Source organism: Salvia splendens, chromosome 6 (assembly GCF_004379255.2).
Source record: "Salvia splendens isolate huo1 chromosome 6, SspV2, whole genome shotgun sequence".
NCBI lineage: Eukaryota > Viridiplantae > Streptophyta > Magnoliopsida > Lamiales > Lamiaceae > Salvia > Salvia splendens.
Genome location: NC_056037.1, coordinates 30,851,646 through 30,879,617, shown reverse-complemented (window position 1 = coordinate 30,879,617; position 27,972 = coordinate 30,851,646). Strand labels below are relative to the sequence as shown.

The window sequence follows — 27,972 nt, the reverse complement described above, 5'->3', positions numbered from 1 at the left end:
CCCCGACATCGTCTGCCGCGGTCTCCTCCTCTTGCGAGGCAAACTCTTGTGGCCCGATGCCTGAGCTGGACCGCACACCGCCGGCCCACCTTTCCTCGTCCCTGACGACCTCTCAAACATCGGCATATTTGAATTGTTTGCCGGTGTCTTCGTAGTATACCCGCAAAGCCGACCTCAGAATGTCGGCTCCCGTGGCTCCGCTTTGGTACTGAGCCGCTTCATTCTTGTAGATGCCGCAGAATCGTTTGACCTCTCTGTCGACACGGTCAAAGTGAGCGCGGAGCATCTTATATGTGCGGCGGCGGGTCTTTTTCGGCTTAATCTCGTGGTAGGCCTCGACGACCTTTTCCCAGAAGCACTTCCGGGGTTGTTGATTCTCGACGATGGGATCGTACGAGACGTTGATCCAGGCGTTGTACACCGCCAGCGTTTCTTTGGGGTCGTACGGATGCCGGCCTAGATCCTCCTCCGCCTCCGCCCTGGAGCCTCCCCCGCCTCGGCCTTCTTCCGGAGTGGGTTGAACCGGATAATCCTCCCGAATCTGGGATAATCCCTGCGAATACCGCGGGACGGAGGGACGGGCGTATGCATCAACATCAAAATTGGGTGGTTGGTACCCCCCCGGCGTGCCCGAACCCTGGGTGCCCGACGTCGACGAACCGGAACCACCCAATGTGTAGTACATGCTCCCCCAGCCGCCGAACGCGTTGAGATCCCACGTGCCGGAGCCGCCACCGCTGGAGTTTCCGTCGCCGGACATTTTGTGATGAGATGTTAGATGAAAATTAGAGAGAAAATGGAGATGAATTGAGAAGAATAGATGTGTAGTTGTGTGTGAAATGAGGATGAAATAGGAGTATTTATAGAGTAAAAAAAGGGGAAAAAAGGAAAAACGGCTCTATTAATGGTAATATTACCGATTAACATTTTTTTATTTTTTTATTTAATCCGATTTTTAAAAAAATGAATTATTGCGTCAGCGTGACGATGCCCACTCGCGGGACGGCGAGTGGGCATCACGCATGGCCTGGGAGCGCGCCACGTCGCCTCGGCGCGTGGCGAGCCGTCCCGCGTTTCGTCGCGGCGGGACGGGTTGCGTGACGGGCTGGTGACGGGACGAGACGCTGCAACGCGTCCCGCCCCGGTTCCGTCACTGCGGAACGAAACACGGGCCACCCGCTGACGCGTTGCGGGTGGCCTAAAGACTTGATAGTATTTCGGTAGTTTGATTAATAATGATTGTGATAATCATAATTATGATCTAATAAAAAGTTATCAAGAATCTTGAACTAGTTTATGAAATCAAGTACAAAGCCAATGTTTTAACTTTTATGTACTTGCAGATGCAAATTACTACACGAAATCAAGTACAAAGCCAGTGTTTCTTTAACAGTTTGATCATTAGTATATGTGTTAGTGTTTTGGATATTTTCTTAGTAGTCATTCATTTCAAGACAAAGGCTCATTATTATGTTATGTAGTAGTATTTTATTATTTATACTCCCGTGGAGATAAATTCAATTTTCGAATTTCATTAAACGTATCACATTGCTGCACATAATTATGTTCTATACAGACTTAGAGTTAGTCAATTTGATTCGACGACATGAAGATAATGAATTGACATTACAACTAATCAGATTTCGGTCATTATTGTAACAGCACAAAAATTATGTATTACGTCAACCAATTAAACACGCTGAAAATCAATAAATTTTCAAGATAACAGATAATAGGATAATAATTTGTTAGCGGCACGATTACATGTAAAAGTGCATGAATTATACATTTATTGTCCAAAATAAATTATCTCTTAACATGAAATTCTTTGTATGAATGCACGGATAATCACAGTAACCAACCATTATAAACTTGGGGTGGGGCGGTACGGTATACCGCACCGACAATGTCATACCGTATATCGTACTGCAAATTGTGGTATGAGAAAATGTCATACCTATATCTTACCGAATTTTTCGGTATACAGAAAAATTCGGTATGATAATTTCCGATACCATTACCATACCATTTATGCGGTATACCGTACTATACCATTCATACAGTATTTTGGTATACCGTACTTTTACGGTATACCGAAATAAGGTATGACATACCGTTATACCTGTGTTTCGTACGAAAAAAATCCTATTTTATAACCAAATGTATAAAATAAAATATCACCTATTTAATAATGTTCAAAACATTAAAACTAAACCACAATCAAATCCATACAATGGACTAGATTTGGATCTTTGCATGAGTGTGTTTGGGGTTGTGGGCAGAGGAACTAAAATGTGAAAGTAGGGTTAGAGATTTTAACTTTTTAACTATTTTTATATAAATTATAAAAATAATATATATACAATCCTCTATATATATATATATATATCAAATTTTTGGCAAAATACTATATATGTGGTATACCGCGGTATACAAAAATCTATACCTTTACCATAACGAAATATATCGGTAAGGTATCATACCGTACCCCAACTTGCGATATAATCCAAGCCCCCTAGCTCAAGTGGTTGAGAAGGGTGGCAAGGATATGGCACCATCCTGGAGGTCTTGAGTTCGACTCCTGGATGGCGCGACTTTGGGATTAATTTCCCTGTGGGCCTGTTCAAGGTTGTTTCCTTGGGGCTTGGCAAGCTTTCGAGCCTGGACGCGTCTGAGGGTGGCGGGTAGTCTACCGGGGCTGAACTCGTCGGAGGGAGTGCAGTTTACGAGCCAACATTGGCTAGTTCACGCCCGAACCCGTCGGAGGGAAGCTAAAGTATTCGAGCCACGAGGGGCTGTGGCGGGCTAGTTCGCTTGCTGAATGTATCTCGAACTCCTATGTATGAAAAAAAAATCCCAACTTGCGATATACCGCAAATTCAGTATTTTTTCGGTACGGTAAGTGCGGTATTTTGATATTTCGGTATATTTATCCAGCCATATTATAAACAATCACACACTTGCTTCTTTAAAAAAAAAACAATAAATACGTTATAGTATAACTTATGATGAGATATTTGGATATAATACAATTAGTAGTAGGTAGAATTGGACATCATAGTATTAGCCCACTATTGCTGGTCCAAGCCCGCCGCTACACCAAAAGAGGGCACTAGTAGTCTACTAGCCACCCCCTTCTATATGTATATAGATAAAATATACATGAAAACCAATATAGTATTGTTAAAATTGTACTCCACTATAACGGAAATATATACGGTACAAGTTTATTAAATACTTGATGAGGAATTAGAAAATCTTGTACTGTTTTGTCATTTTGTAAGTAGGGCTGTCAAATCGGGTACCCGCGGGTACCCGACCCGAAATTTTCGGGTACCCGATCCCGAAAATCCAAAAAATTGCTACCCGATACCCGATCCGAAAAAAATTTCGGGTACCCGGATACCCGATTCGGGTATCCAGTCCCGATAAATCGGGTACCCGAAATACCCGATTTAAAAAATGCTCCAAAAAAATGCTTCTTTTTCTCTCTCGAAATCAATCATTGATTGATGAAATTTGACTCTCCCTCAACGTTTTGCAGTAACTACAGTTTCATTATTTCTGTATCGAAGAAAGTTGAACTCTTTCTGTAACTGGCGATGGCAGCGGAGGAGATTGAGTGCGAGAGCGATCCGGAGGAGGCGAAGTTGTCGTTGAAGATGCGGCGGAGGGAGGCTAGCGACGACGAAGAAGAGGCGGAGCAAGGGGGAATCCGCCGCGGAGGATTGAGTCGGACGGGGAGTCTGAAGGTGGGGCGGCGGATTATGAGGGGGAATTGGACGAGGAAGAGGGAGATTATGATTTGGATGAGGAGTATGCGGAGGAGGAGGTAGTTGTTCAGTACGAAGATGGGGGTGGTGGAAGAATTGGTGTGGATGTGGTGGCGGTGGAGAGGGGGGAGAGTGAGAAAGAAGGAACCTTTGAGGGGAAGGTAACGGAGGAGGAGAAGCAGGGGGCTATTGACGATTTAGGTGAAAATGATGATGAAGATAAGACTGCTGCTGATGGGGAAGAGAGGAAGGTAATTAAACATTATTAATTTCGGGTATTTCGGGTATTCGGGTATTACCCGATCGGGTATCGGGTAACCCGATACCCGAAAATCCCAATAACTCAATACCCGATCCCGACCCGAAACCCGATTTTTCGGGTATCGGGTATCCAATTACCCGATATTTTCGGGTTCGGGTATCGGGTATCCAATACCCGATATCCAATTTGACAGCCCTATTTGTAAGTGCAATCTGTCCAAAATTACTGATTAATAGTAAGACATATCTAATGCATACTCGTCCAATAAAAGTAAAGGGACTTTTATGGTACAACATGGCTGTTACTTGTGTCTTGATTATTGGCTTGAAAAAGCCATTAATAGTGCCGTATTGTCTCCCCGTTTTCAGCACTATTTAATACTGAGTACTTAAACAAGAGTCAATTACATGCACTAATTTAAGTCTACTATAGTCAAGATATTGAGCCTAAATCTTGTTAGGTGCCTCAAACCACATAGTTGGTTGAGTTAAATGTTTCATTTTCTGCACTTCAAAACTAATCATCTCTTTGATATCTCTCTTAATGTTCTACCGTGCATCACAAAGTAAGTTGAATGGAAGAATGAAATGCAATTAGTGCATGTAGAAAAAATAATCGGTAAAATTGGATTTCTAACTTAATGATTTTGATGAATGAATATAAACTATTTTGTCTGATTAAAAATTAATGGTGGGGGCTCGAGCCCCCTCCAAACACGTATGCATGTGTGTAGACCATGGATGGATGATTTCGGCTTCATCTTTCTCTCAAAACAAGATCATTAAAGCGAGATTTTGAGACGTAATCGAATTAATATTGGAGAAAACTGAATCTTGGGTATCAACTTTGGATTGGTTTAGTCAAAGGATGCCAACTAAATGCAACTGAACTTGAACAAAAGAAGGTGGTGATTAGATATCAAAAGTAGCTTTATTATTACAGTTGTTATCCATCTTAATCAACCCATTAACCAACAACTGCTGGTATCAAATCACCTTCACTCCTTCAGTTATCACAAGTGAAATACTACTAAGAAAGTCAAAGAGGCCTATTTTTATGTCTCAGAAAACAAACCTCAAATATGACAATTAAGGCCACATCTGTCATTTTCTCAAGTGGCAAATCATTTGTCCACCACTTTCCAAATCCGAAAATGATTAGTGTGATTCTGCTGTATAAGTACATTATAATAGTATATTTAATCTTCTTTGGTTCTTTACTTATTTATTTCATGGGGGGTGGGGTCATACTACAATTGCTATGCTATGACAGATCGACAGTTGTGATGAAGTGGAAGTGGAAGTGGAAGTGGAAGTGGAAGTGAAAGTGGGAGAATGAAGACTAATTATTACGTTGAGATTGAATTCTGTATTTTCTCCAACTTTTTATATCTAAAAATATAACCGTTGGAGCTTGTTTCTACATACAAGTATAATTGGACTTATAGAACCTACGGTGGTAGTGGTGGCCTATCTCCGGAGCTTAGAGCATCCACAACCACGCTCTTGCCAGCGGCACAGTTGTGGGCCCGGCCCCACTTTTTCTGCCTGCTCTCTGGCAAGAGCACAACACCCACAGCTGTGCTCTTCCGCAAGGACGAGCACAATTCAATTTAAAATTCAATTAAACAAAAACATTTCTATAATATTAAAAATCATTAAAAAACCACAATAAATAATACAAATTACAAATAAAATAAAAAGACATAATTAAAATCCTAAAAATTAAAAATAACATAATTAAACTCCTAAAAATTAAAAATTACATAATTAAAATCCTAAAAATTAAGATTGAGAGAGTTGTTTAGTATAGTGTCATTTTTTGTGTTTGAAATGAGAGTATTTATAGATGAAAGTATGAATTTTGGGGTAAAAATGATGGAAAAAAAATTAAAAGTGTGAAAAAAATGGATATATTTTATTAGGAAGTGAGACAATATTTTTTTAATTAATTTTGAAATTTTCAGATTTTTTCGATTTTTTTTTAAAAAAAATAATAAAAAATGATAAATCAACGGGCCAATCAGAGCATGCCACGTCGACGCCTTGTGCTCTTGCCGCTGGCACGGACGTGCTCTTAGCTAAGAGCACGTCCGTGCCAGCGGCAAGAGCGCAGCGGCGGCGGAGCGCGTCCTTGCCAGCGGCAAGGACGGACGAGCAGCATTCCACCACCGTTGGGGATGCTCTTATCTCTATTTTTTTCCGTCACATCAGCAGACTTATTTCAGAGCACATCTCTCTACAATGAGAGTCTATCTCAAAGTCCATCTCAGTTCCACCTCATCGTTATTTTTAATATTTCACTTTTAATTATTTGTGTAATTAAAAGACAACATAAATATATACGACAAAAAAAATTCATTTAAAAACATAATAAAACATCCTACATTACTTGTTCGTATCTTTTCGCAATACGCCTCCAAAAACCGCCCTCGCACTTGTTGGCTAAAATCGGGTCTTCAGAGATCTGTTTTCAACAATGAGCAAGAGCAATGGACTCCTCTATGGAGTAGGTACTCATCGTCCGCCCAGCTTCAGACGCCTCCCCGACTGTCTCCTTCTTCTTCCCCTTCATGTCGGGCACGTTGTTGCTGAAGTTCATATCTCACCGTGGAGAGAGTAAAAAAATTGAAATTGGGATTGGAAAGGGATGAATGTGAATTGATGGAGAATGGGGCATATATAATGGATTAAAAATTGAATTAAATTAAAAATAAAAATAAAAAATGGGATATCGGCTCCATCATCGGCCCGAGCCCCCGCAATGGAGGCCCATCGCAGGCCGATGCGGAGCCGATATTGCCATCGGCTTCAAGCCTCAGGGACGGAGGCGGTGGGGGTGGAGATGGCCTCCCTCCCCACAAGGGTGACCTGTGAGAGGCGATAGAGGGGCCGATCTCTCGGCCCTTGCGATCGGCCCCCATTGTGGGTGCCCTTAGCTACTGTTTTCGGATCAATAGCCACTTGCCACAAAACACTCGATGAGAAAAAATGATAATTGCCATACAAAAAAACTACAGTAATATTTGAGGGAATTTTTCACTACTACCTCACGAAGTAGTTTCCAATAACGTGCAGGATGCAAATGCAATATAACATACACAGTACAGGCGACATAGCAAGCGAAAATGTTTCAGGAACACGATGGAAGCTAGGAATGACAATGTAGATACCAAGTATATACACTTCAGGATGCTGGACTACCAGACAGCTATAGGCTGGTTTGTTTTCTTCGTTAACTTTGTCGAGGGCAATACACCTCAATATGGTGGTCGGGGATATAGATATGGAGCTGGAGGATATGGACCTGCAAGGGTCAAGGAAGTAAATGATTCGTGTTAGTTTTGGAATTCATTTGCAGGGTTGTCCATCAAGACAATTAGGGGCCAGAACTGTACCTGGAGGGTAGTTATGTGGGTCCTGCGGAGGAGGGGGATAGGCCGACTGTGGCGGATATGATGAAGTCGGAGGGGGATAGGCCGACTGTGGCGGATATGATGAAGTCGGAGGGTAAGTTGGAGGATAAGTGGCAGCTGGCGGTTGTTGATATTGCATAGGTGGATATGCCGCAGAATTTGGAGGGTAGGAAGCATACTGAGGTGCTGGAGGATAGCCCGATGGAGGATAGCGTGCCTGGGGAAAAGATGCTACTGGTGGAGGTGCTGAATATGGAGGTGCATTTGAATACGATGGAGCGGATGGAGCGGGGCTTTTCGCTGTCTTCTGGAAAAAAAAGAAGAGGCTTTGCAAGTGAATACATGATTCCTTGTCTCTTAGCTCATCAATAAAAGCTCAACAAAGAAAAGGAAAATCTAGCTTACTTTGGCATTAGAAAAGTGCATTATCAATCGAACTTCTCCAGCATGCCTGTAGATGAAACGGACATATTAGAAGCTTACTCGCACATCATATACCAAATGCAAGCATGTGGATGTGTAGATAAAAGTAGGAGTCCACCACAGAAAATTGATGCAACTATCATTACTTCTATCATGGAATATTTTTTAAGTCCTGGAGAGGAAAATAACACGAGTCGTTAAGCAGTATGCTAATATTGACCAGATTGAATAACACTCTGATTCTCAACCCTCTATTCCCAGCTCTACTCTAATGTTGCCTCCACTAAAAGGCATAAAAACTCATTTGCAGTTTCACATTATCTTGAATTTTATAAGCTATAAGCTGTGGGTACCAAATTCTATATATCCAACAGGCATTCTAGTAGAGACAGCACCAAGACCAAATCCACATTTTTGAAGACTCACGGGTTAATACGATCTATATCAACCCAACACCAAACAACCAAGCAGCTACAAAAGGAAAAACAAAAGAGTGGCGGAAAAGTAGGACAGGACCATTAACTTTACACTGTTGGTCAAGGTGAGATAATTATTAGTTCAAGTCAAGGAAGGATCTAATTTTCTTCCATTTGTGGCTATTCAGTGATAACATTCCATTCATCTAAGATGATAAAGAGAATCACTTCACAGTAGACAACCTCGGTTAATTTAATTTGCTAATGAAAATAATACTTGACGACTAGCACTCCATTCATTTTCAAACAAACCATCTAATATCTGCCACTTGATACACCAATCCTCATTTGAAATACTGAGTTATGCCGACTGGATTACGAAGCCAAGGACAACACAAAATGAAATTCACATTAGTTTCATACCTCCCTTTTTTGTCCTGGAGAGGCCATGCGGTATCATCAAAACCCTCAGACAAAACTTTCTGCAGTGGAACCCTGAAGAAGCAAAATTGAAGATCAAGATCCCACAATTGAATATATAAGCAAAACAAATTGATTAAGATAGAAAATGCAATGAGTATATTACTTTCCAGTGCCGATGAAATCGTCGAAAGTGAGAGTATTGCTGTTCCAGACTACGACGCTCAACTCCCGCAACCCTTCTATCAGAGTGAACACAAATTTTTCCTGAAAGGTAGGATTCTTCCCTCCATCTACACAAATTGGGGTAATCAGGTCAGATTTCATCAACATCACCAACTAATTCAAAGCAAAAACAGCCAACCTGTGCAAGTTCGGGTGCGAAATTTGCTGCTTCCATACTCGAGAAAAACGTAGGGATCTTGCCTGGAAATCCATTCGGTGTCTTTCAATTTGTTGCATCCAACAACTGATCTCCCCCAAAAATCAAACTCAAATCAAAATAGAACAACAAACAATCAAGTGTGTCAAACGCAAATCGACGCACCTGTGACCTCGAGAAGTTGACCTTGGATGCCGGAGAGCGACATTGTAGTGCAAATTTTGAGTTGATTGAATAGCAAGATAACCGCTGACTTTATGCGCACAGTATATTTGGGATCGAAGATTACTTTAATTTGAGAATACAAATCTACAAACCAAAACGGAATATGATGAAATTGTAGATTTGGGATTTGTTACAAGGGTTACTACTTATACCAAATTGTGCATATCATCAGCATGTGATAAAAAATGCTCAACCGCGTACATTGAGTTGAAAAGTCGCACATATTTTTCAAAAGGCAGCTTCTCATCAAGTTGCTACAATCTCCAACCAAATATTCTTATCTGACCCAGCCCCAGTTAGATGTTACATATTTGATCATTATAGTAAATTTTTAAAAATTGTTTGAATTTAAAACATAAGTAGTTGAAAAAAGTTTATAAAAGTAGTTGAAAAAATTTATAAAGTATAGAATAAGTTAGTTGAATTTGAAGTCAATTTATTAAAATTAGTAAAAGTAAAATAGCTATTCATCCAAATAAGAAAATATTAGACATTTATTGAGGACTAATATATTTTTCATTTTTCTTTTGAAAAAATAAATAAACATTCTTAAAAATGGAGCAATAATTTTAAGAGAAAAAAGGTAAACTGAAACAAAAATAATTACTATATTTACTTTTTGTGTAGGGAAGAAGTAAAGACGCGTCTTTAAAATTGAAGTTCCCCTTGAAGGAGTTTTTATTGAAAAAAATAAATAAATATGATAGTTATTTTTTTTTTACCTCTTTATTTACATTCTTCTTTGAAAATGCTCTAACGCATTACTACTATTAAATGACTCAATTTTAATTTTTACGTCGATCATCACTATGCAATTGTGTGATTACATGGTTATGAAATGTGAATGTTATGTGATACGACTGTTTAGATATATAGTTTAGGACTATCTAATTCTTTCAAAAAGTTGCAGAATTGATCATAATAATATTATTAAACATTGTAATTTTACAGATAATTTTCCATATTCTTTACTGATTCTAGGTCCATGACGTAGATATTAAACAGTGTACTTTTTTGCTATTTTACCTAACATAAAATACATAAGTCTAAACCTTCAAAAAGAAGACATGAATTCAAACATCAAGGATGTTATTTTGTTTTTATTACTGAGTTAAAAATGTTCCGAAATCGGATCAACATTCTTAAACTAAAACACGAAAGTAAAACAATTTTAAATGATAGTATTACCCAATTTTTAATTGACGTAAAAAATGTGATGAGATGAACGAAGTATAGCGATACTATCCAATTTTCTAGTATGGGATGCCCAAGCCTTCACGTTTCTGATAAATTAATAGTAAAATAAGAAGAAAAAAAGCATTGAAGTGTATGCAGCGATATCATGAAGTAGATTAATGACATGAGAGGTCCACAATATTAAATAATTTAAGACGACCAATGACTTAAAATGTACGTAATCATGGTTGTCAAAGACTAGGTCGCCATATCCGATTAAGAAACCATTAAAATTTGAATTAAATTCACGTTCAAAATCCCAAGCAATAAAGGCGAAGAAACGAGATTTTCATCTCTTAAAGTTCAAATTACCACTAATTCAAAGAAGTAAATAAACAAGTGTTATTCATCATCTTCTTAAAGGGAAAAAAGTAGATAGTTGAAAAGTAGATATAATGTATTAACATTCTCGTGAGCAACAATAGAAAAGGTTCAATTCATCACGCACTGTAGCCTCATCTCATGGCTCGATTTATGAATATTCACAAACAAACATGCATATATATGTACACACAGGCCATCCATACTGCCCCTTACTCGCTTTCCTCATCCTCGTCGTCTCCAAATGAAAAAATCGATGCATCAGCAGCCATCGCCTTGAACTCACTTACCTCCCCAGCTGAGCCGGACACTTCGGTTCCCATACCAGTTTCCTTTCCCGCCCCAGCATGCGTGGTAGCTGAAGATCCTAAAGCGACCTGCTCAGTCTTGCGTGTCAAATTTGCAATTTCATTTGGATCGGCGTTGCTTTGAGCTGTAGAATCTTTCACAGCCACAGACCCAGCAGCATGGGAAGAGACTCCAGTTTGTCTGGTTTTTGAGGATGCGCTTTCCTCTGAATTGCTGTCGGAGAACTCATCATCTTTGCCTTTCTTCGAGTCTTTTGCAGCTGCAGCTGTGGCTTCCTCGGCTGGACCAGGGGTTGGCATTGAGGCCGAATTGGCACCAGAATTTTCACTAGTCTCTGATGGTGGCCTTGCGGCAACAGCAGCAGGATCATAATCCACGAGAACTACTTCGACTTGAAAGCCTGGAGATGGCAATTTCCGCTGCACACATGTACAAAATGGCCAGGTTATGTACTGACCACTCTATTAAACCATTTTTAAGTTTGAGACAACATGTCAAGACACTTCGTGCCAATGAAATTTCATTGTCATAGAAGGGACTATAAATGTGCAAGCGCACACAGAAACCTAATCGTCAAGACAGCCAACAGTAAAACTCATCAACCAAACCTCCATAGAAGAGAAGATCATGGGTAGAAAGATGCAGAAATTAAAAAAGATATTATAAGATCGAAGGGTAGTGATAAAATGGAAACTCTATATATTGTACAAACTCCAAACTATAATCTGGACCATTAGAAAATTTCAACAGATGACAAAATAATAGCAACAAAAAATGTCAACACAATTTCAACACAGCATCAAACCATTGACACTGTGTTGACATTTTTTGTTGCTATTATTTTGTCATCTATTGACATTTTCGGACGGTCCAGGTCATAGTTTGAAGTTTGTACAATATTTAGAGTTAGTTTGCATTTGATCACATTCCTACGATCGAAATAGAATATTTGATGATTAAGCTACATCTAAGTATGGTAACTGGACATAAATTACCTTATCAAAGCCATCGAGATCACTTGTGTTTAAGACTTTACGGTTTTCAATCATTGTTGTATTCAACCAGCTGATAGCGTATAAGCCACAATATTAATATATTGTCACACACAAACGCGCACACACAGAAACTTTGAATTACCAATAGAAGTCCCCTTTGCCATCATGAAAATGGACCTTGAAATCACCAGCCAACTCTGTTAAGCCAGGTTCTCCAGGAAGGGCAAACACCATTATTCCTTTCTTAGGTGCACTAAACCAAAAATCTTCAGACTGCGAGATCAGCATGAGGTCACAAAAAATGTCTAAATTCAAATGAAAGTTTCAATTAAGTAAACAGGAGCTTAGAAAAACGTGGCCAAAATCTCAGTTCCCTGGAACTAAGCTGTTTATATGTTAAGACTGAAGAGAACCACAATGCATTAGAAGAACTGAAGAATCATGAAGTATTCTGGAAAAATAAATAATATTCCAATTAACAAACAGTTGGAGGCAGGATAGCTTGAAGGATAACATACCGACAAATCTTTGGTTCTTGGATGCTTTTTTGTTGAGAAGAGCTCACCTGCAGAAGAATGCTTTAATTAACGTAAATGCTCAAAAGAAAATGAGAATGTCTGCATCCGTGGAGGGATAAATCAAGAGACACAGAAGTCAGAAGCAACCATTATGGTCAGAGACTGTAATGGAAGGCCTGATCCAGTACGGGCAGCTATGCAGCCGGAATCCTCTAAGCATGCATCTGCAGGATAAAAAAATATAATTTCAACACATAGCAAACATATAATCTTTATCATCCCTTTTCTCATCACCCAACTTTGTTGATTATACAGGATGACAAAACACCTACACTGTTAAACTTCAAATCCAAAGTTAACAGGCCCAGAACTACAAGTATACAAGGACTATATATCCTAAATAGAACATACCTTCGACCTGGTTGGTTTTCCCCATTGAAGTAAGCCAGAATGCGTTCAAAATACTTGACATATCTCTATAGAAAAAAAATGTAGATAATCAAAATGTAAAGAAACTTATAAACAAAAGCTGTGAATATAATAAAACTGATGTACAAGACTTACGATCTGGCTAGGCAAAACAAGCCCTTTACCATCAGTACACCTTTTCTGATTGTAATAATCGATTGATTCCTCAGCTGTAGGGAAGAACTAGAAAGCAGAGATGGCATTGGGATTAGAATGCAAACGAAAAGATCATTTGTCTAGAAAACAGATCTGTGAATAACAGCTTATAGAAAAGCTCGACCAATTGTACCTTCAGATACAGGAGAAGACTAGAAATCATCAATCCGGTCCTGGCCATCCCAGCTTTACAATGCACGACCACGACATTTTCAATATCTTCCTTTAACCATGAATACGCACTTTGGCAAAATGATATGATCAGTTGAATAGGAGGACAGTTATGGTCATCAAATGGAAAACTAGCGACCTGTAGAGAAGGACAAAAAAATCGTAAGGGTGCAACTTAAGATATCTAGCCGTGCACGTTTAACAAACTTTTCAACTTTGCACACAATATCTTTAGTTCATAAAAACTTTGCACTCTAGTGTGTGTATATAGGAAAAATCAACAGGACTCCTACTCCCATTTGACATTTTCCAAAGTAGGACAATTTCAGATAGTTGCAGATGACTACATCTAGATTCTAGCATATGAGGCGGCCTGAAAATTTCAGGCTTAAATATCTCTTGAAACTCTAAAACCTGGCCAAACCAATCTACAACAGCAAGTTTAGAACTTCTTCAGTTCTCCAAGATATACTAAATATTAGTCATGCCATGTGTCAAAAAATATGATAAGAATGCCAGACCCACATTCCAGGCCAGATTTCATCCTGCAAACTTGAATATATAGCTTAAGCCTGCCAAAATATCATGTGAGATCTGACTGCAATATTTACTCAAATAAGCCCAAGAAAAGTCATATAAGGGCTTGTCTTAATCTTTTAGTCAGTTGGTCATGGCTTTTAAAAGCTACCAAATCATGTACAGAAGAATACAGTGGCACAACCACTTTCTTAGATTCGACTAATTCCCTGAGTTACATTTTGGCTATCTTTCATCAATGCAACACATAATAAGCAACTTTTCACAAACTGAGCCTTCAGATGGTCACATGAAAAGCAGGCTCTATGACCCTAATGTAATACATGTAAATAAGAGTACAAAGTGACACTCTGCCGGTGGTACAAAATCGAGCAAGTTGGAGAAAGTATGAAACTGCTAGGAGATTCAGAACATCTGAAAAAACAAAGGAGTAAATGACAAGAAAAACATAATAGCATGCACTATTTTTCACAATATAAGCACTCAATTGGACTAAAGCATAAGGACATACCGAAAAAAAACACTCACCTTTCCCTCAAATAAAGATGCATCATACAATCTTTCAGAACAAAGGTTGTACACTTTGTATTTGTCCTGCATGATTGTAATAGATCAAAATTGAACTATTAAGATATTGTTGCAATATGATTAGTGAAAATTGTGCAAGGCAGTGGTGAAAAGAAGACAAGGCGCCATGTGTATTAGAATAAGCAGATATCAGAAGACAATCATTACCTTATGGTAAGTTTCAAAGAACTTAATTACTTCCTCCATGTGGTTCCGATAGAATCCCTTAACCAATCATAAGCTCAAATTAACACTAATCACCAATTACTCAGTCGCCAAATATTAGATGAATTGGAATTTATACCTCAACATATCCAAAAAATCCAGAGCTCATATCACCAGCAGGGAAGCCCATTGCAATGATATTCTCTGTGATATAGGTCATATCTAGATCAAATCCTTCGTCCTAAATAAAGTAAATACGTTAGAGGTTAGACCCGCAAAGCAATTTATTGGTTTATCAAACATGAAAATAAGCAAGAAAAATTAAATTGCGCCTTCATATATCTGGAGATGTAAAAGAAGTATATGAGGGTAATATGAAACAAGTAAAACTACCAATGGCTAACAAATATTAAAAAAACTAACCACCAAAATAGCAAGGCACCTGGTATCTTCGCTTATTTTGAGATACAACATGGCGGGCTTTGACCTGCACAGCCTTGACAGCATTCTTGGATGAGTCGACCAATCCCTTTGTAATGGTTCCCAATATGCCTGTCGATGTAGTTGGTGAAGAAGCACCAGAACTTTCTTCTGATGGAGGAGACTTGGGAGACAACCCCAAACCACTAGTAAAACGTGAAAAAGATGACTTCCCTGAGTTTCCTGAAGGTGATAGTTCCTGTGTTCCAGTAAATGGCTGGGGGATTTTTAGACTTTTTGCCCAAGTGGAGATTCCAGAAGCTGAGAATTTTGATGGTGCATCGCGTTCAGAATTATTTGGATCAGATTCCACAGAAGTTGACATGTTGATCTCTACAGACTTGACATCTGGCACATTCGTCGAATCAGAAGCTTCGCAGCTCATCTCTTACTGCTCAGATTCCAGAAAAAAAAATAATAATTCAGAAAAGTTTCAGAGCTTCAAAAACAAGTTACAACTATTGAACTATGAGCCTTAAAAGGAAGAATGTTGAGCATGAAAGAAATAAGGTGCAGCTATTTACACCCAAGGATGTGAATACACCCATGCTAGTTTTTGGACAAAATAAACCCTTGATGAATTGACTAAACAGCCTTAAGTAAATAAACAAACATTAACATCTAACTCTCATCCACACAAACACTTTTTGTTGTGTTTGATCAGCCTTGGGCAAGCTCAACATACTCACACACAAGCAGATACTGGAAGTTTAAACAAAGGCCATATTAGATCATCACATCAGAATCCAGATACTCGTAACTCATTAAGCCTTCTTTCAGAAAATTTCAAAGATCAAACAATTAACTCTCGTTCCAGTGAAACCACTCCTAAAAACACAAATTGACAAGCAAAAACCAATTCAATAATCCATCTGTCCAGATTAAAGCGTATGCACTCCACCAAGTAACAGCATTCTAACGTTATGTATTGCTATCAGATATCACAACCCTAGACAGAACCAATCACTTATAACGAAGTTGAAACCAAGTAACTTCTCCATGGAAGATATGTTGGATGAAATCATGACTACAGTAGGAAACTAGGAATCGCCTTGAGATGCATATCTCGAAAACTGCTTGAACGAAATTAATGTGTACCAAAATTTAAAATTGAGCGACGCATAGGAAAGTTGAGTCGCAGCTAATAACACTAATTCCTAAGTTTAAATTCGACTTCTTGAATTAGACAATACCAACCAATTCAGCGATCCGGGAACACTGATAAATTGTGAGAGATGAGAAAGGGATAAGTGAGCATACTGTAAGACTCTTCGACAACAAAAGAGTGAAAAATAAAAAAGTTTCCACATACAATAAAGCGGTGAAAGCGGGCAGGAAAGTATGCTGGAGTCACCTGAAATCGGGAGTCCAAGGCGGTGATAGGCGGCGGAGGTGGTTGGAGGAGTTTGGCAAAACGACGTCGGATCTAAATTGTGTCCAGTGTTTTAGGCGGCCTTCAGACCATCCACAACGCTGTTCCTATACCGTTCCTATACCGTTCCTTAAACCACTATTTGAGGGCCCCACTGTACTTTTTTACTCCATTCCTTAACTAAGGAACGGAACCTGCAACCCTCCGTTCCTTAACCGTTCCTTAACCGTTCCTTAAATTACTATTCATTCTATTTCAATTTTTATTTTTATTTCCAACTAAATTAAATTAAATAAACACACTTTATTAAAAAACAAACATACTTTATTAAAAAACAAACATACTTCATTAAAAAACACACAATATTAAAAAAAATTACAACTTAAACGTGGGAAAATAAAAAAACTACTCCGCCGGCGAATCATCCTCCGGAGGCGGTCGAGGTTTAGGGGGAGGGGGAGGGGGAAGACCAAGTAGTCCTGCCATATGCACAATTCCGTTCCACCAGGCCGTGTATTGGGCGTACGAGAAGCGGGAAGTGTCCGCCATTGTGGCGGTTATGTACGCCACCATAAGTGTGTTCGAGCCTCCTTGTGAGCCCGATCCCGAGGCCGACTGGCTTGATTCTCCTCGGCCCTTCCTCGCTCTAGCCGCTTTCGCCGCCTTCGTCCCTTGCGGACGACGGCGCCCACGGCTAGATCCCTCGTACTCGGCGGCCGTAACCCCAACCTCCTGCGTGCCACGATCACTGGGCGCATCGGTGTCACCAGACGAGTACTGGCCGCTCGTCGTGTGCTTCGTCCGCTTTGAGGTTGATCCCGAGCTGGAGCGGACACCACCGGCCCACCTTTCCTCGTCCTTGACGAGCTGCCAAATATCAACATATTTGAACTGTACACCGGTGTCCTGGTGGAAGGCGCGCATAGCCGCCCTCAGTATGTCGGCGCCCGAAGCTCCGCTTTGGTAGTGCGCCGCTTCGGTGGAGTAGATCCCGCAGAATTTTTTGACCTGTAAATCGACTCGGCCAAAGTGAGCACGAAGCATTGTATATTTGCGCTTCCGGGCCCCTTTCGGCTTAGTCTCGTGGTAGACATCACGGACCTTTTCCCAGAAGCACTTGGCGGCTTGTTGGTTGCCGACGATGGGATCATATGAGACGGTGAGCCAGGCGGTGTACACCGCCTTTGTTTCTTCGTTGGTGTAGGGATGCCGGCCCAGATCCTCCGGCTCCTCCTCCTCATCCTCCTCGGGTGCCTCAGACGCAGCCCTGTAGCTTCCACCGCCTCGGCCTCCTCCCTGAGTGGGTTCAACGGGGATATCCTCCCGAATCTGGGACAAACCCTGGGAAAGCCGCGAGCCGGAGCCTCGAGCGTAGGCATCCACATCGAAAGTGGGTGGTTGGTACCCACCCAGCGTCGCCGACCCCTGCGTGCCCGGCGTCGATGACCCAGAACCACCAAGTGTGTTGTACATGGTCTCCCAATCGCCGAACGCGTTGAGATCCCACCCTCCGGCGCCGCCACCACCGTAATTGCCGTCGCCGGACATTTTTTGAAGAGATAGAATATGAAAATTGGAGAGAAATTGATGTTGATGTAGGAAGAATAGATGTGTAGTTGTGTATAAAATGAATGAATTAGGTGTATTTATAGAATAAGAAAATAAAAATAAAAATTAAAAAAATTAAGAAAAAGTTAAAAAAAACGGTAATGTTACCGTTTAAAAAAAAATTTTTTTTTTAAAAATTCGATTTTTATAAAAAAAAAATAATTATTGCGTCATTGCTGACGTGTCCCACTCGCGGGCCGGCGAGTGGGAAGCACGCACGCACGGGGATCGGCCACGTCGCCCAGGCGCGTGGCGGCTTGTTCCGTGCCGCGTTACGTGCCGTCGGCACCCGGCACGGAATGGGAACGAGACGGGAGCGGAATGCAGCGCCGCAACGCGTTCCGCGGCGAAACCGTTCCGGCGGAACGGCACGCGGAACGGTTTCGGCACGCGTTGCGGGTGCTCTCACTATCGTCATTTCAATACTCAACACGACTTATAAAATTTCTTGATATAAATCGTCGCCGATAATTAGCTCACCAATTACTTAATAAATTTTCATACCTATATTATATGCATAATGAATTGAAAATTTAAAATATTTATTTTTTTTTTTAAATGAGCTTTTTTTGAGATCATCGAACCTTCTAACTTATTAGTTGGAGAAAAAATTATCTTAATAACTTAATTTCATTTTATTATCGAAATTCAAATAGTAGTAATTGTTGGGAAATAAACACAGGCAATCACGAATATGAAAGAGAATGAACACAAGAAATTGTTGACTCAGTTCGATACAATGTGTATCTACGTCTGGGGGCGATGCCAAGCCAGGGATTTCACTATATAATTTCAGAATAAGCATAATTTAACAATGAGGGAGCACCTCTATTTATAAGCAACTAGAGAGCCTAATTCTAGTCAAACTATGAAACATATATCACAAGGAAAAAATACTTCAAGGAAACAAATCCTAAACATGGTAGGAGATGGGAGACTAACAACTCCTAAACAATCATTTCCTCGTGATCTCATCCCTTCATCCGCTTAGCACCGCCTAACCTTCTCTTCAAGTTCCAAGGCCAATTGAAGCTATGCATAGCTTCAATTTCTCTAAGGTCACCACCTTAGTAAACATGTCTGCAGGATTCTCACTTCCAAGTATCTTCACAAGTTGCAGGATTTTCATCTCCACTAGGTGTCGGATGTAATGATACTTCAACTCCACATGCTTTGTCCTAGAATGAAACGATTGATTCTTCGCCAAGAAAATAGCAATCTGACTATCACTGTAGAGTATGCTACTCTTGTTCTCCTTCCCAAGTTCATCTAAGAAACTCTGCAACCACACCATCTCCTTGCTTGCCTCTGTCGCAGCTACATATTCAGCCTCCGTAGTAGACAAAGCAACGGTCTTCTGTAACTTAGAAGTCCATGAAATAGCAGTACCACCATAAGTAAATACATACCCGGTTGTGCTTCTTCTCCCATCAAGATCATTGGATGCCAAGTCTGCATCCACATAACCTGCCAGCTCGACATTCTTGCCATTGAAACATAAGACAATTTCTGTAGTACCTCTCAAGTATCGAAGGATCCATTTAACTGCTTCCCAATGTTGCTTGCCCGGATCACCCATGAACCGGCTCACTACTCCCACTGCTTGTGCAATATCAGGTCTCGTACACACCATTGCATACATAATACTGCCAATTGCTGAAGCATAAGGAATTTTCTTCATTTCAGCACGTTCTTCTTTTGTACTCGGCGACTCCTTCTTTGACAGCTTAAAGTGACTACCTAAAGGCACACTTACTGGCTTCGAATTATCCATGTTGAATCTTTCCAAAACCTTACCAATGTAAGCAGCTTGCGAAAGATACAATTTTCCTGCCGCCTTGTCATGCTCGATTCTCATGCCCAAAATTTGATTAGCCTCTCCAAGATCTTTCATGGAGAATCGTTCAGACAATTGCCTTTTCAACTTATCCATCTCCTTTTGATCACCTCCTGCGATCAACATATCATCAACATATAATAACATGATAAGATAACTCTTGTCAAACCTCTTGTAGTAACAACAATGGTCAGCGTAGCATCTTTTATAGCCAATCTCCATCATGAATCCATCAAACTTCTTGTACCACTGCTTTGGAGCTTGCTTTAAACCATACAAGCTCTTCTTCAACTTGCACACAAGATTTTTCATTCCTTTTACTACGAATCCTTCAGGCTATGTCATGTACAACTCATCCTCCAAATCACCATGAAGGAATGTCGTCTTTACATCCATCTGATGTAACAATAGATTTTCTGCAACTACCATACTCAACACTAAACGAATAGTAGTTAGTTTCACAACAGGAGTGAACACATCTGTATAATCAATACCGTATCGTTGCTCAAATCCCTTGACAACTAGCCTAGCCTTGTAGCGCTTGCTACCATCAGCTTCACATTTGATTCGATAGACCCACTTGCAATGCAATGTCTTTTTCTCTTTAGGAAGTTCCACAAGCTCCCATGTGCCATTCAGGAGAAGAGAGGCAAACTCATCATCCATGGCAATTTTCCACCTTAGTTTATCAGGGCCTTCTCCTGCCTCTGCATAACACTCGGGCTCACCACCATCAGTAAGTAACAAATAGAAATTAGAGGGCGAGTACCTATCAGGTGCACGTCGCTCTCTAGTCGATTTAGGCAGCGGAATAGTCGGTGGTGGAGTGCTTGGTTCTTCTTCAAGCACCTCTTCAGCATTCTGACTCTCCTTGCTCTCACTCGAGTTTAAGATGTCTAGCTCGACCACTTGTGGCTCAGAACTGTTGGGACTCGACGCCTCCAATCTATCCTTGTACAATACTTGTTCATTGAAAATGACATCTCTACTGCGAATAACCTTACGGTTCTGCTCATCCCAGAGTCTATAACCGAACTCATCGCCTCCATAACCAATGAACGTACACTTAATAGATTTAGCATCCAACTTACTTCTCTCAACGGAACTAACATGAGCATAAGCAACACAACCAAAGATGCGTAGGAAAGATAGATTTACCTCTTTTCCTGTCCAAACCTCATCGGGTATCCGAAACTCCAAGGGAACTGATGGACCTCTATTAATTAGGAATGCAGCTGTGTTGACTGCATCTGCCCAAAAACTCTTTGGCAATCCACTTTTCAATCTCATGCATCTTGCTCGCTCGTTCAACGTTCTGTTCATGCGCTCTGCGATTTCATTATGCTGTGGAGTTCATTTCACAGTTTTCTCCATGCGGATTCCATTCTCGGCGCAGTACTCCTTGAACTTTGCAAGTTCATATTCTTCTCCATTATCGGATCTTAGACACTTCACCTTCAGCCCGGTTTCAGTTTCAACAAGGGCTTTCCACTTCCTAAAAGCGTCAAACGCATCGGATTTACTCTTCAGAAAATAAACCCAAAGCTTTCGAGTAGAGTCGTCGATGAAAGTCATATAATATTCAGAGCCTCCTAGGGACTTCACAGGTGCTGGTCCCCATAGATCCGTGTGGACCATCTCCAACTTCTGCGTCTTCAATTTTCTGCCTCCTCTTGAGAAACTCACCCTTTTTCTGTTTCTCAAACACGCAATCCTCGCACAGGCCAACTTCAACAGTTTTCAGGTCAGGCAGTAAACCTCTTGAGCACATTATCTTCATCCCTTTCTCGCTCATGTGGCCAAGACGACAGTGCCACAAATCTGCATATTTGCCTCACTTGCAATATCAATGCAATCTTTGGAGTTAGTTGTGGTATACAACGTACCCTCCTTCTTACCTCGAGCTACTATCATAGCTCCCTTGGTAATCTTCCAATTGTTGCAGCCAAACGTCACGGTGTACCCTTCTGCATCAAGCTGCCCAATCGAAATCAAACTTCTCTGCAATCCAGGAATGTGTCTGACTCCATTCAGTTTTATCACGGATCCATTGGACGTCACTACCTTCACGTTTCCCTTTCCCACGATATCTAAGGGCTCGTCATCAGCCAGATGTACCTTCCCAAAATCGCCAGAAACGTAGTCTTCAATTATCTCCACATTGCTGCAGGAGTGGAACGACGCTCCAGAATCCAATACCCACGATTCCATCGGACTACTGACACTCAAGACCAACGCCTCGCCATCGTCATCAGACATGGTAGCGTTTGTTGTCTTCTTGTTCTTCTGATCCTTATTCTTATACTTCTTCGGTGCCTCACACCGATTTCTAAAATGCCCAAACTTATCACAATTCCGGCATTAACTTTATCCAAATCCTTCTTGGATTGGCTCATCCCTTTGGAATTTGATCTTCCACGAGTTTGCTTTCCCTTCGATCTGCCTCTCTGTTCTGTATTCAGTGCTGATCCCAAAGTAGAAGATTATGATTCTCTCCGGCGAACTTCCTCACCAATCATCAGATCTCTTACTCTGTCAACTGTTAGGTTTGTCTCTGCAGCATTAACTGTTGTCACTGTGACAACCCAACTCTCAGGCAGAGATGATAGCAAAATCAGGGCACGAATTTCATCATCGAATTTTATATCAACCGAGTTCAGTTGCGAAGTAATCATGTTGAACTCATTGAGATGTTGTTGCACCAGCTTTCCCTCTTGCATTCTAAAATTAAACAATCGTCTAATCAGATGTACCTTGTTTGCCGTTGATGGTTTTTGATACATGTTCTCCAAGATCTTCATCATTTTCCTTTGTCGACTTTGCTGCAGTCGTGTGATAAGCCACATCCTTGGACAACGATAGCCTAATCGCGCTCATCGCTTTTCTGTCCAGCAGCTCCCACTCCTCCTGTTCCATCTTTTCGGGTTTGGTTTTTAAAGGCTTCCAGAGATCTTTACCGTACAGGTAATCCTCAATATGCATCTTCCAAAATCCGAAATCAGATCCGTCGAACTTCTCTACAGCAATTTTCTCATCGATCCCCATCGTGATTTCTGCCTCTTAAACCCTAGGCTCTTGATACCAGTTGTTGGGAAATAAACACAGGCAATCACGAATATGAAAGAGAATGAACACAAGAAATTGTTGACTCAGTTCGATACAATGTGTATCTACGTCTGGGGACGATGCCAAGCCAGGGATTTCACTATATAATTTCAGAATAAGCATAATTTAACAATGAGGGAGCACCTCTATTTATAAGCAACTAGAGAGCCCTAATTCTAGTCAAACTAGGAAACATATATCACAAGGAAAAAAATACTTTAAGGAAACAAATCCTAAACATGGTAGGAGATAAATTAGGCTCTATAATTAACAGTAATAAGATTTTTTATAAAATTATATTTATACTACTTAATTTAGGTGTTTAGGAGTATAACATAATGCATTTGATGGGAGTTTTTTTGTCGTATGAAGATGGTATGAAAGGTGAAAGTTTAACGATGCATTTTAATGTTATCTTAAAATCTTAATATAATAACACTAGTTATATCTTTCATCCCATTTGATATTCTACACAGAATTGTTATAAATATTCAAGATGCTTGTGTGTCACACCAATCTGCAGTGGGATGCAATCAATCTAATATTACCTTTTTTATAAAAGTTGGATTATTTTGTCGAAAATTTAGGTTTAAACATTTTTTACCTCATGAGATCGTTGAACTAATCGCAGTATTCATCTCACTTGACGCATCACAAGGTGAGGATGAGACTTTTTTGGGGCCATGATCGATATGTAAGTTCTCTATTAAAATAGTGTATGAGGGTCTAGTGATTGGTAAGAGGACTTCTACAAATTTGTCGAGAACAAATTATAATAGTAATAACAACATAGGGGCAGATCTTGCAGCAGGGACGTAGCGCAGTTGGCAACGGACGGGCAGATCTTGCTGCAATGAGCCTGGGTTCGAATCTCACTGCTGTTGTGTAGTTGCCTCCATCTCTCAGGCACAAGTGTGAGGCCTTGGAGCCAGACATCCCCTTAACGGGCTACTACGTACCCTGATTGAACCCCCTCACATGATGTCGGACCGGAGTGTGGGGGCCGCCAAGGCGACGGAATCGTCTTTTTTGCCGCAATAACAAAAATTAGAATATTATAATATAGATTGTAAGTGTGTAATGCAAAAAGTGTAGCGTATAATTTAAATATGTGCAATAAACATTAAGTTGTGTTGAAATTTAGAATATTATATTGATAATAACAGTAATAATTACTAAAACAACAACAATTATATTTATATAAAAAAAATTTAATAACAAATATAGATCACAAAGAATTCTACAAATTTTATAAATTATTTAAAAATTTATATACATGGATTATAGTAGTATGAACAAAATATATTATATGTTCTGAAATTCCTAGTGATCCTAGATTCCTAATCGAACATTTTTACATTTATTCTTGAATTATTTGCTCATTCAATATATTATTGTAGAATGTGAAATCTTTTAGAATTCATAATTTTTCTATGCTTATCCTCATGTGGAATAAATTCACAATTCCATCCTCATTCTCATCCTTTACATAAAGAAAAGATTGCTCAAAAGTCAAAATCATCCATTTATTCCATTCGACTTCGGTAAAATTACCATTTTATATTTGAGGTGAAAGAATCTGAGTTATGTTGCTCATTCGTTAGTCACTTAATTCCAATATAATTCATTTTATCTTATTTTTGAGAGTACATTCTTTAGGAGGTTAGGTAGTCTTTTTTAATGGATTGGGAGGAATAGTACATTTTAAGAGGGAAAGGAAAATACGATTTAGCATCTCAAATTTATAGTAATTCCAAAGAAACTAAATCAGTTTCTCATGTTAATCGATAACTCTTTAACACATATTTTCTTTCAACGAGATAAAAAGCATCTTACATATGTAGTAATTCTTTAAAGCACTAACAATAGAGTGAAGTAACAATTCATGAATACATCAAATTACTGAAGGGATAAATATATACAGAAAAAAAGTGTTCCGGATTGAATAAGATGAGGATGAGAAAGGGTTTCCATCTCTACTCCTCAAAAACAATAACTTCCCTTGCAGCAATCTCAAGCACTGCTGCTGCTGCTCGCCTTCCTCCCAAACACACGGTTCGACCAATTTGGCTTCGATGACACGCCTCGTTTGAGCGCTGGTATCCCCAGCGGATTGTCCTTGCTCTGCTCAAACCATGTCAATACGTCAGCACTCCAAGAATGAGCAAAATAATCAAGAATGAAAATGGATTTACCATTAGGCAAGTTCCTGCATCAACATCACAGACAGGGTATTCGTGTGGACAGCAGCTCTCGCTATCATCGCAGCACGTGGCAGACTCCAATGGGCAGCAGCCCCAGCCAAAGCAGAATCTTCCATATTGGTACACACAGCAGCAGGTGCTCCCCTCCGGGCACGTCTGGTAGTCATCGCACACCACAGGGGGTTTCACCGGACTTGGAGGAGACGGCCCAGGGTTAGGCGGATTCTGCCCTGTCTTGACAGGGTAAGACGCTTCCATCGCTATACCACACTTCCCCATGCTCACATTAGCCACGTTGCGCTCAACCTTGATGTACCCTTCCTCTCCCCAGCTCATCCCCCATGAGTTTCTCACTATCCAGTAATCTTTTCCCTTCTCAGTACCGTATCCAACAGCAACCACGCCATGGTCTAGCTCGGTCCCACAGTGACCGGTGAAGACACCCTAATGTGCAAATACAATACATAACATAAGCATCTACTCAACTAGTACTCCATTTTAAACACATTGGTCGAAACTCGAAAGCATACCGATTCATAGAGCTGGAAAGCTCTGCCCCCTGCTTCAATAGCAACAGCGACTGGCTGATTCGCCACGGCTTTCTTCAGGGCTTGCTCATCGTTCTCAGGGACATCTTCGTACGAATCTATGGAGACTACTCTGGCATTTTTCTGAAGGATGGAAACACAATTGATCAAGCTAATGAATCAAATTAGGTAGCAAGTAATGAAGGCAAAGAGATGCAAACCCGGTTGATATCACAAGTGCCGTCAACGCCGCTGTAGGGATAGTCAATCTCTGTGTCTATGCCACCATTTTTTACTATGAAAGCAAATGCATCATCCATATATCCACCATTGCAACCCTGATTGCTTGATGTATCACAATCAACTAGCTCCTGCTCTGACAGAACCTTCAAATCTCCGGTGACTATCTGATTCACCCCTTCCACAGCACCGATCGTTGAGAAAGCCCAGCAACTCCCTTCAATCAAATAAACACAATCAACTAATTATCCTGCATTTTACTTAAATGTAGAGGTGCAACTGAAGATTGAGAAAAGGAATTTCAAATTTTACAACGAATTGATCGAATTTGGGGCTTTTGGTGATGATGCTGAGAAACAATTCAAATAAGGGTTTTAGAAAAACATACCACACTGGCCCTGATCTTTAATCGGAGCAACGGCGCCTTTGTCTCTCCAGTCAACAGAATCGGGAAACTTCTCCCCTGCGTTGAGAGCGTAGCGATGGCTCGGCCGTGGCTTCATGAACCGGTCATTCCGGTGCAGGCGCCCAGCGACGAACATCGACCGGTACTCCTCGTTGGTCAAATCGGCGAAGCGGTTGAGCCCCAGTTTGTAGGGGCGGTCGACGGAGTTGTGCTCGCGGATGAACTTGAGGTTATCCTTGAAAATCTCGAAGCGGTCACCCTTCTCGGCGATGGCGTTGTAGGACTTGCCGTGCTTCGCAAGCCAGGACTCGTACACCGACACCAGATTCTCGTGGGAAGTAGCCGTGTGATCGTAGGGGATTATGTTTATAGTCATGTCGAGGGCGGAGGATAGGAGGAAGAGAGAGAGGAAAATGGTGAGTATGAGAGGAGAAGCCATTGTTGGAGATGGGAGAGAAGAGGCTGGTCCGTGGATTCTTATAGAGGATAAAAAGGGATGGGAATGGGGTGGATTAATTATGGGGGATGGGGTGAAATCGTATGAATTTGAGAAAAATGGAGATAGGTTTTGGTGGATTGTGGAGATGACGACGACGAAGATTAGCAATAAGCGTTTGCGAAAGAGAAGGCAACAGTTATGGCATTTTCACTTTTTCAGAGCTTCGTCAACTTCTATTGTAGAGTTAGTTGGCTATTTTTTGGAAGAAAATAATATGACAAATCTTTACAAAATAAATACGAATAATTTTAGGATTATCACATAGTAGTATATTTTATTAATTCGTGCATAATAAAATTACACGGAAATCCATCATAAATCTATAATCTTTGTGTGGATCAAAGCATAGCATATAGTTATGTAAACTTCGACGTACTAGTAAATTATTTAACAATGACTACATCTGTCCCTCAAATATTGTCCCACTTTGACCTAGCACGAGCTTTAAAAAATGTAATAAAAAGTCTGTTGAAAAAGTTAGTGGAATATGAGTCCTATTTTTATATATTAGTTTTATAATTAAATGTGAGTAGGAATGAGTTAGTGGAATATGAGGTTAACTATCAAAAATGGTAAAAGTGAAATGAGACAAATTTTGGGAGACTGGCGAAAATGAAAAAATATTACAAAATTTAAGTGACAGCGACAGAGGTAGTATTATTTTGGTTTTTTGTTAGATTTGGTTTTGGGCAGAGAAAAGTTGAGATTTTTGGAGTATGAAAAAGCATGTGAGCCATATCCACCATTCACGAAAAACGCAACAACATTATGAGAGAATGGTGGCTTCAAAATCTACAACTACATATCAATATATACTACTACGATTTAATATTATCTACTTTGTACTCTATATAAGAGAATGGTGGCTTCAAAATCTACAATTGTATATCATAATATCAAGATATACGATTTAATGTTATCTACTTTATATTGTT

The 27,972-nt window shown here is 40.2% G+C and overlaps 3 protein-coding genes across 5 annotated transcripts; all 3 read right to left on the bottom strand.

The window, feature by feature from the left end:
- Positions 1–7,016: 7,016 nt before the first annotated feature.
- On the bottom strand, positions 7,017–9,547 carry LOC121809429 (protein SRC2 homolog). The gene is made up of 7 exons (XM_042210049.1): positions 9,257–9,547; positions 9,074–9,178; positions 8,876–9,002; positions 8,713–8,784; positions 7,856–7,901; positions 7,433–7,757; positions 7,017–7,341 (listed from the first exon to the last, which is right to left on the bottom strand). The coding sequence occupies exons 1-7, from the start codon at positions 9,297–9,299 to the stop codon at positions 7,295–7,297; spliced, it is 765 nt and encodes a 254-aa protein (XP_042065983.1). The 5' UTR covers positions 9,300–9,547; the 3' UTR covers positions 7,017–7,294.
- Positions 9,548–10,870: 1,323 nt separating this feature from the next.
- On the bottom strand, positions 10,871–16,699 carry LOC121806391 (phosphatidylinositol 3,4,5-trisphosphate 3-phosphatase and protein-tyrosine-phosphatase PTEN2A-like). Of its 3 annotated transcripts, none has more exons than XM_042206410.1 (13): positions 16,594–16,699; positions 15,202–15,630; positions 14,899–15,000; positions 14,763–14,819; positions 14,556–14,621; positions 13,453–13,629; positions 13,260–13,346; positions 13,107–13,171; positions 12,843–12,919; positions 12,696–12,742; positions 12,320–12,450; positions 12,178–12,247; positions 10,871–11,601 (listed from the first exon to the last, which is right to left on the bottom strand). In XM_042206410.1, exons 2-13 carry the CDS (start codon positions 15,622–15,624, stop codon positions 11,086–11,088), a joined length of 1,818 nt encoding a protein of 605 aa, XP_042062344.1. In that variant the 5' UTR covers positions 15,625–15,630; positions 16,594–16,699; the 3' UTR covers positions 10,871–11,085. The 3 variants fall into 3 exon arrangements, with proteins under 3 accessions (XP_042062344.1, XP_042062346.1, XP_042062345.1); XM_042206412.1 differs by having other exon boundaries at positions 16,500–16,594; XM_042206411.1 differs by lacking the exon at positions 16,594–16,699 and adding an exon at positions 16,437–16,566.
- Positions 16,700–24,883: 8,184 nt separating this feature from the next.
- On the bottom strand, positions 24,884–27,221 carry LOC121809544 (cysteine proteinase RD21A-like). Its single transcript, XM_042210248.1, has 5 exons — positions 26,521–27,221; positions 26,114–26,349; positions 25,896–26,036; positions 25,357–25,809; positions 24,884–25,285 (listed from the first exon to the last, which is right to left on the bottom strand). Exons 1-5 carry the CDS (start codon positions 26,975–26,977, stop codon positions 25,175–25,177), a joined length of 1,398 nt encoding a protein of 465 aa, XP_042066182.1. The 5' UTR covers positions 26,978–27,221; the 3' UTR covers positions 24,884–25,174.
- Between the last annotated feature and the right edge of the window lie 751 nt (positions 27,222–27,972).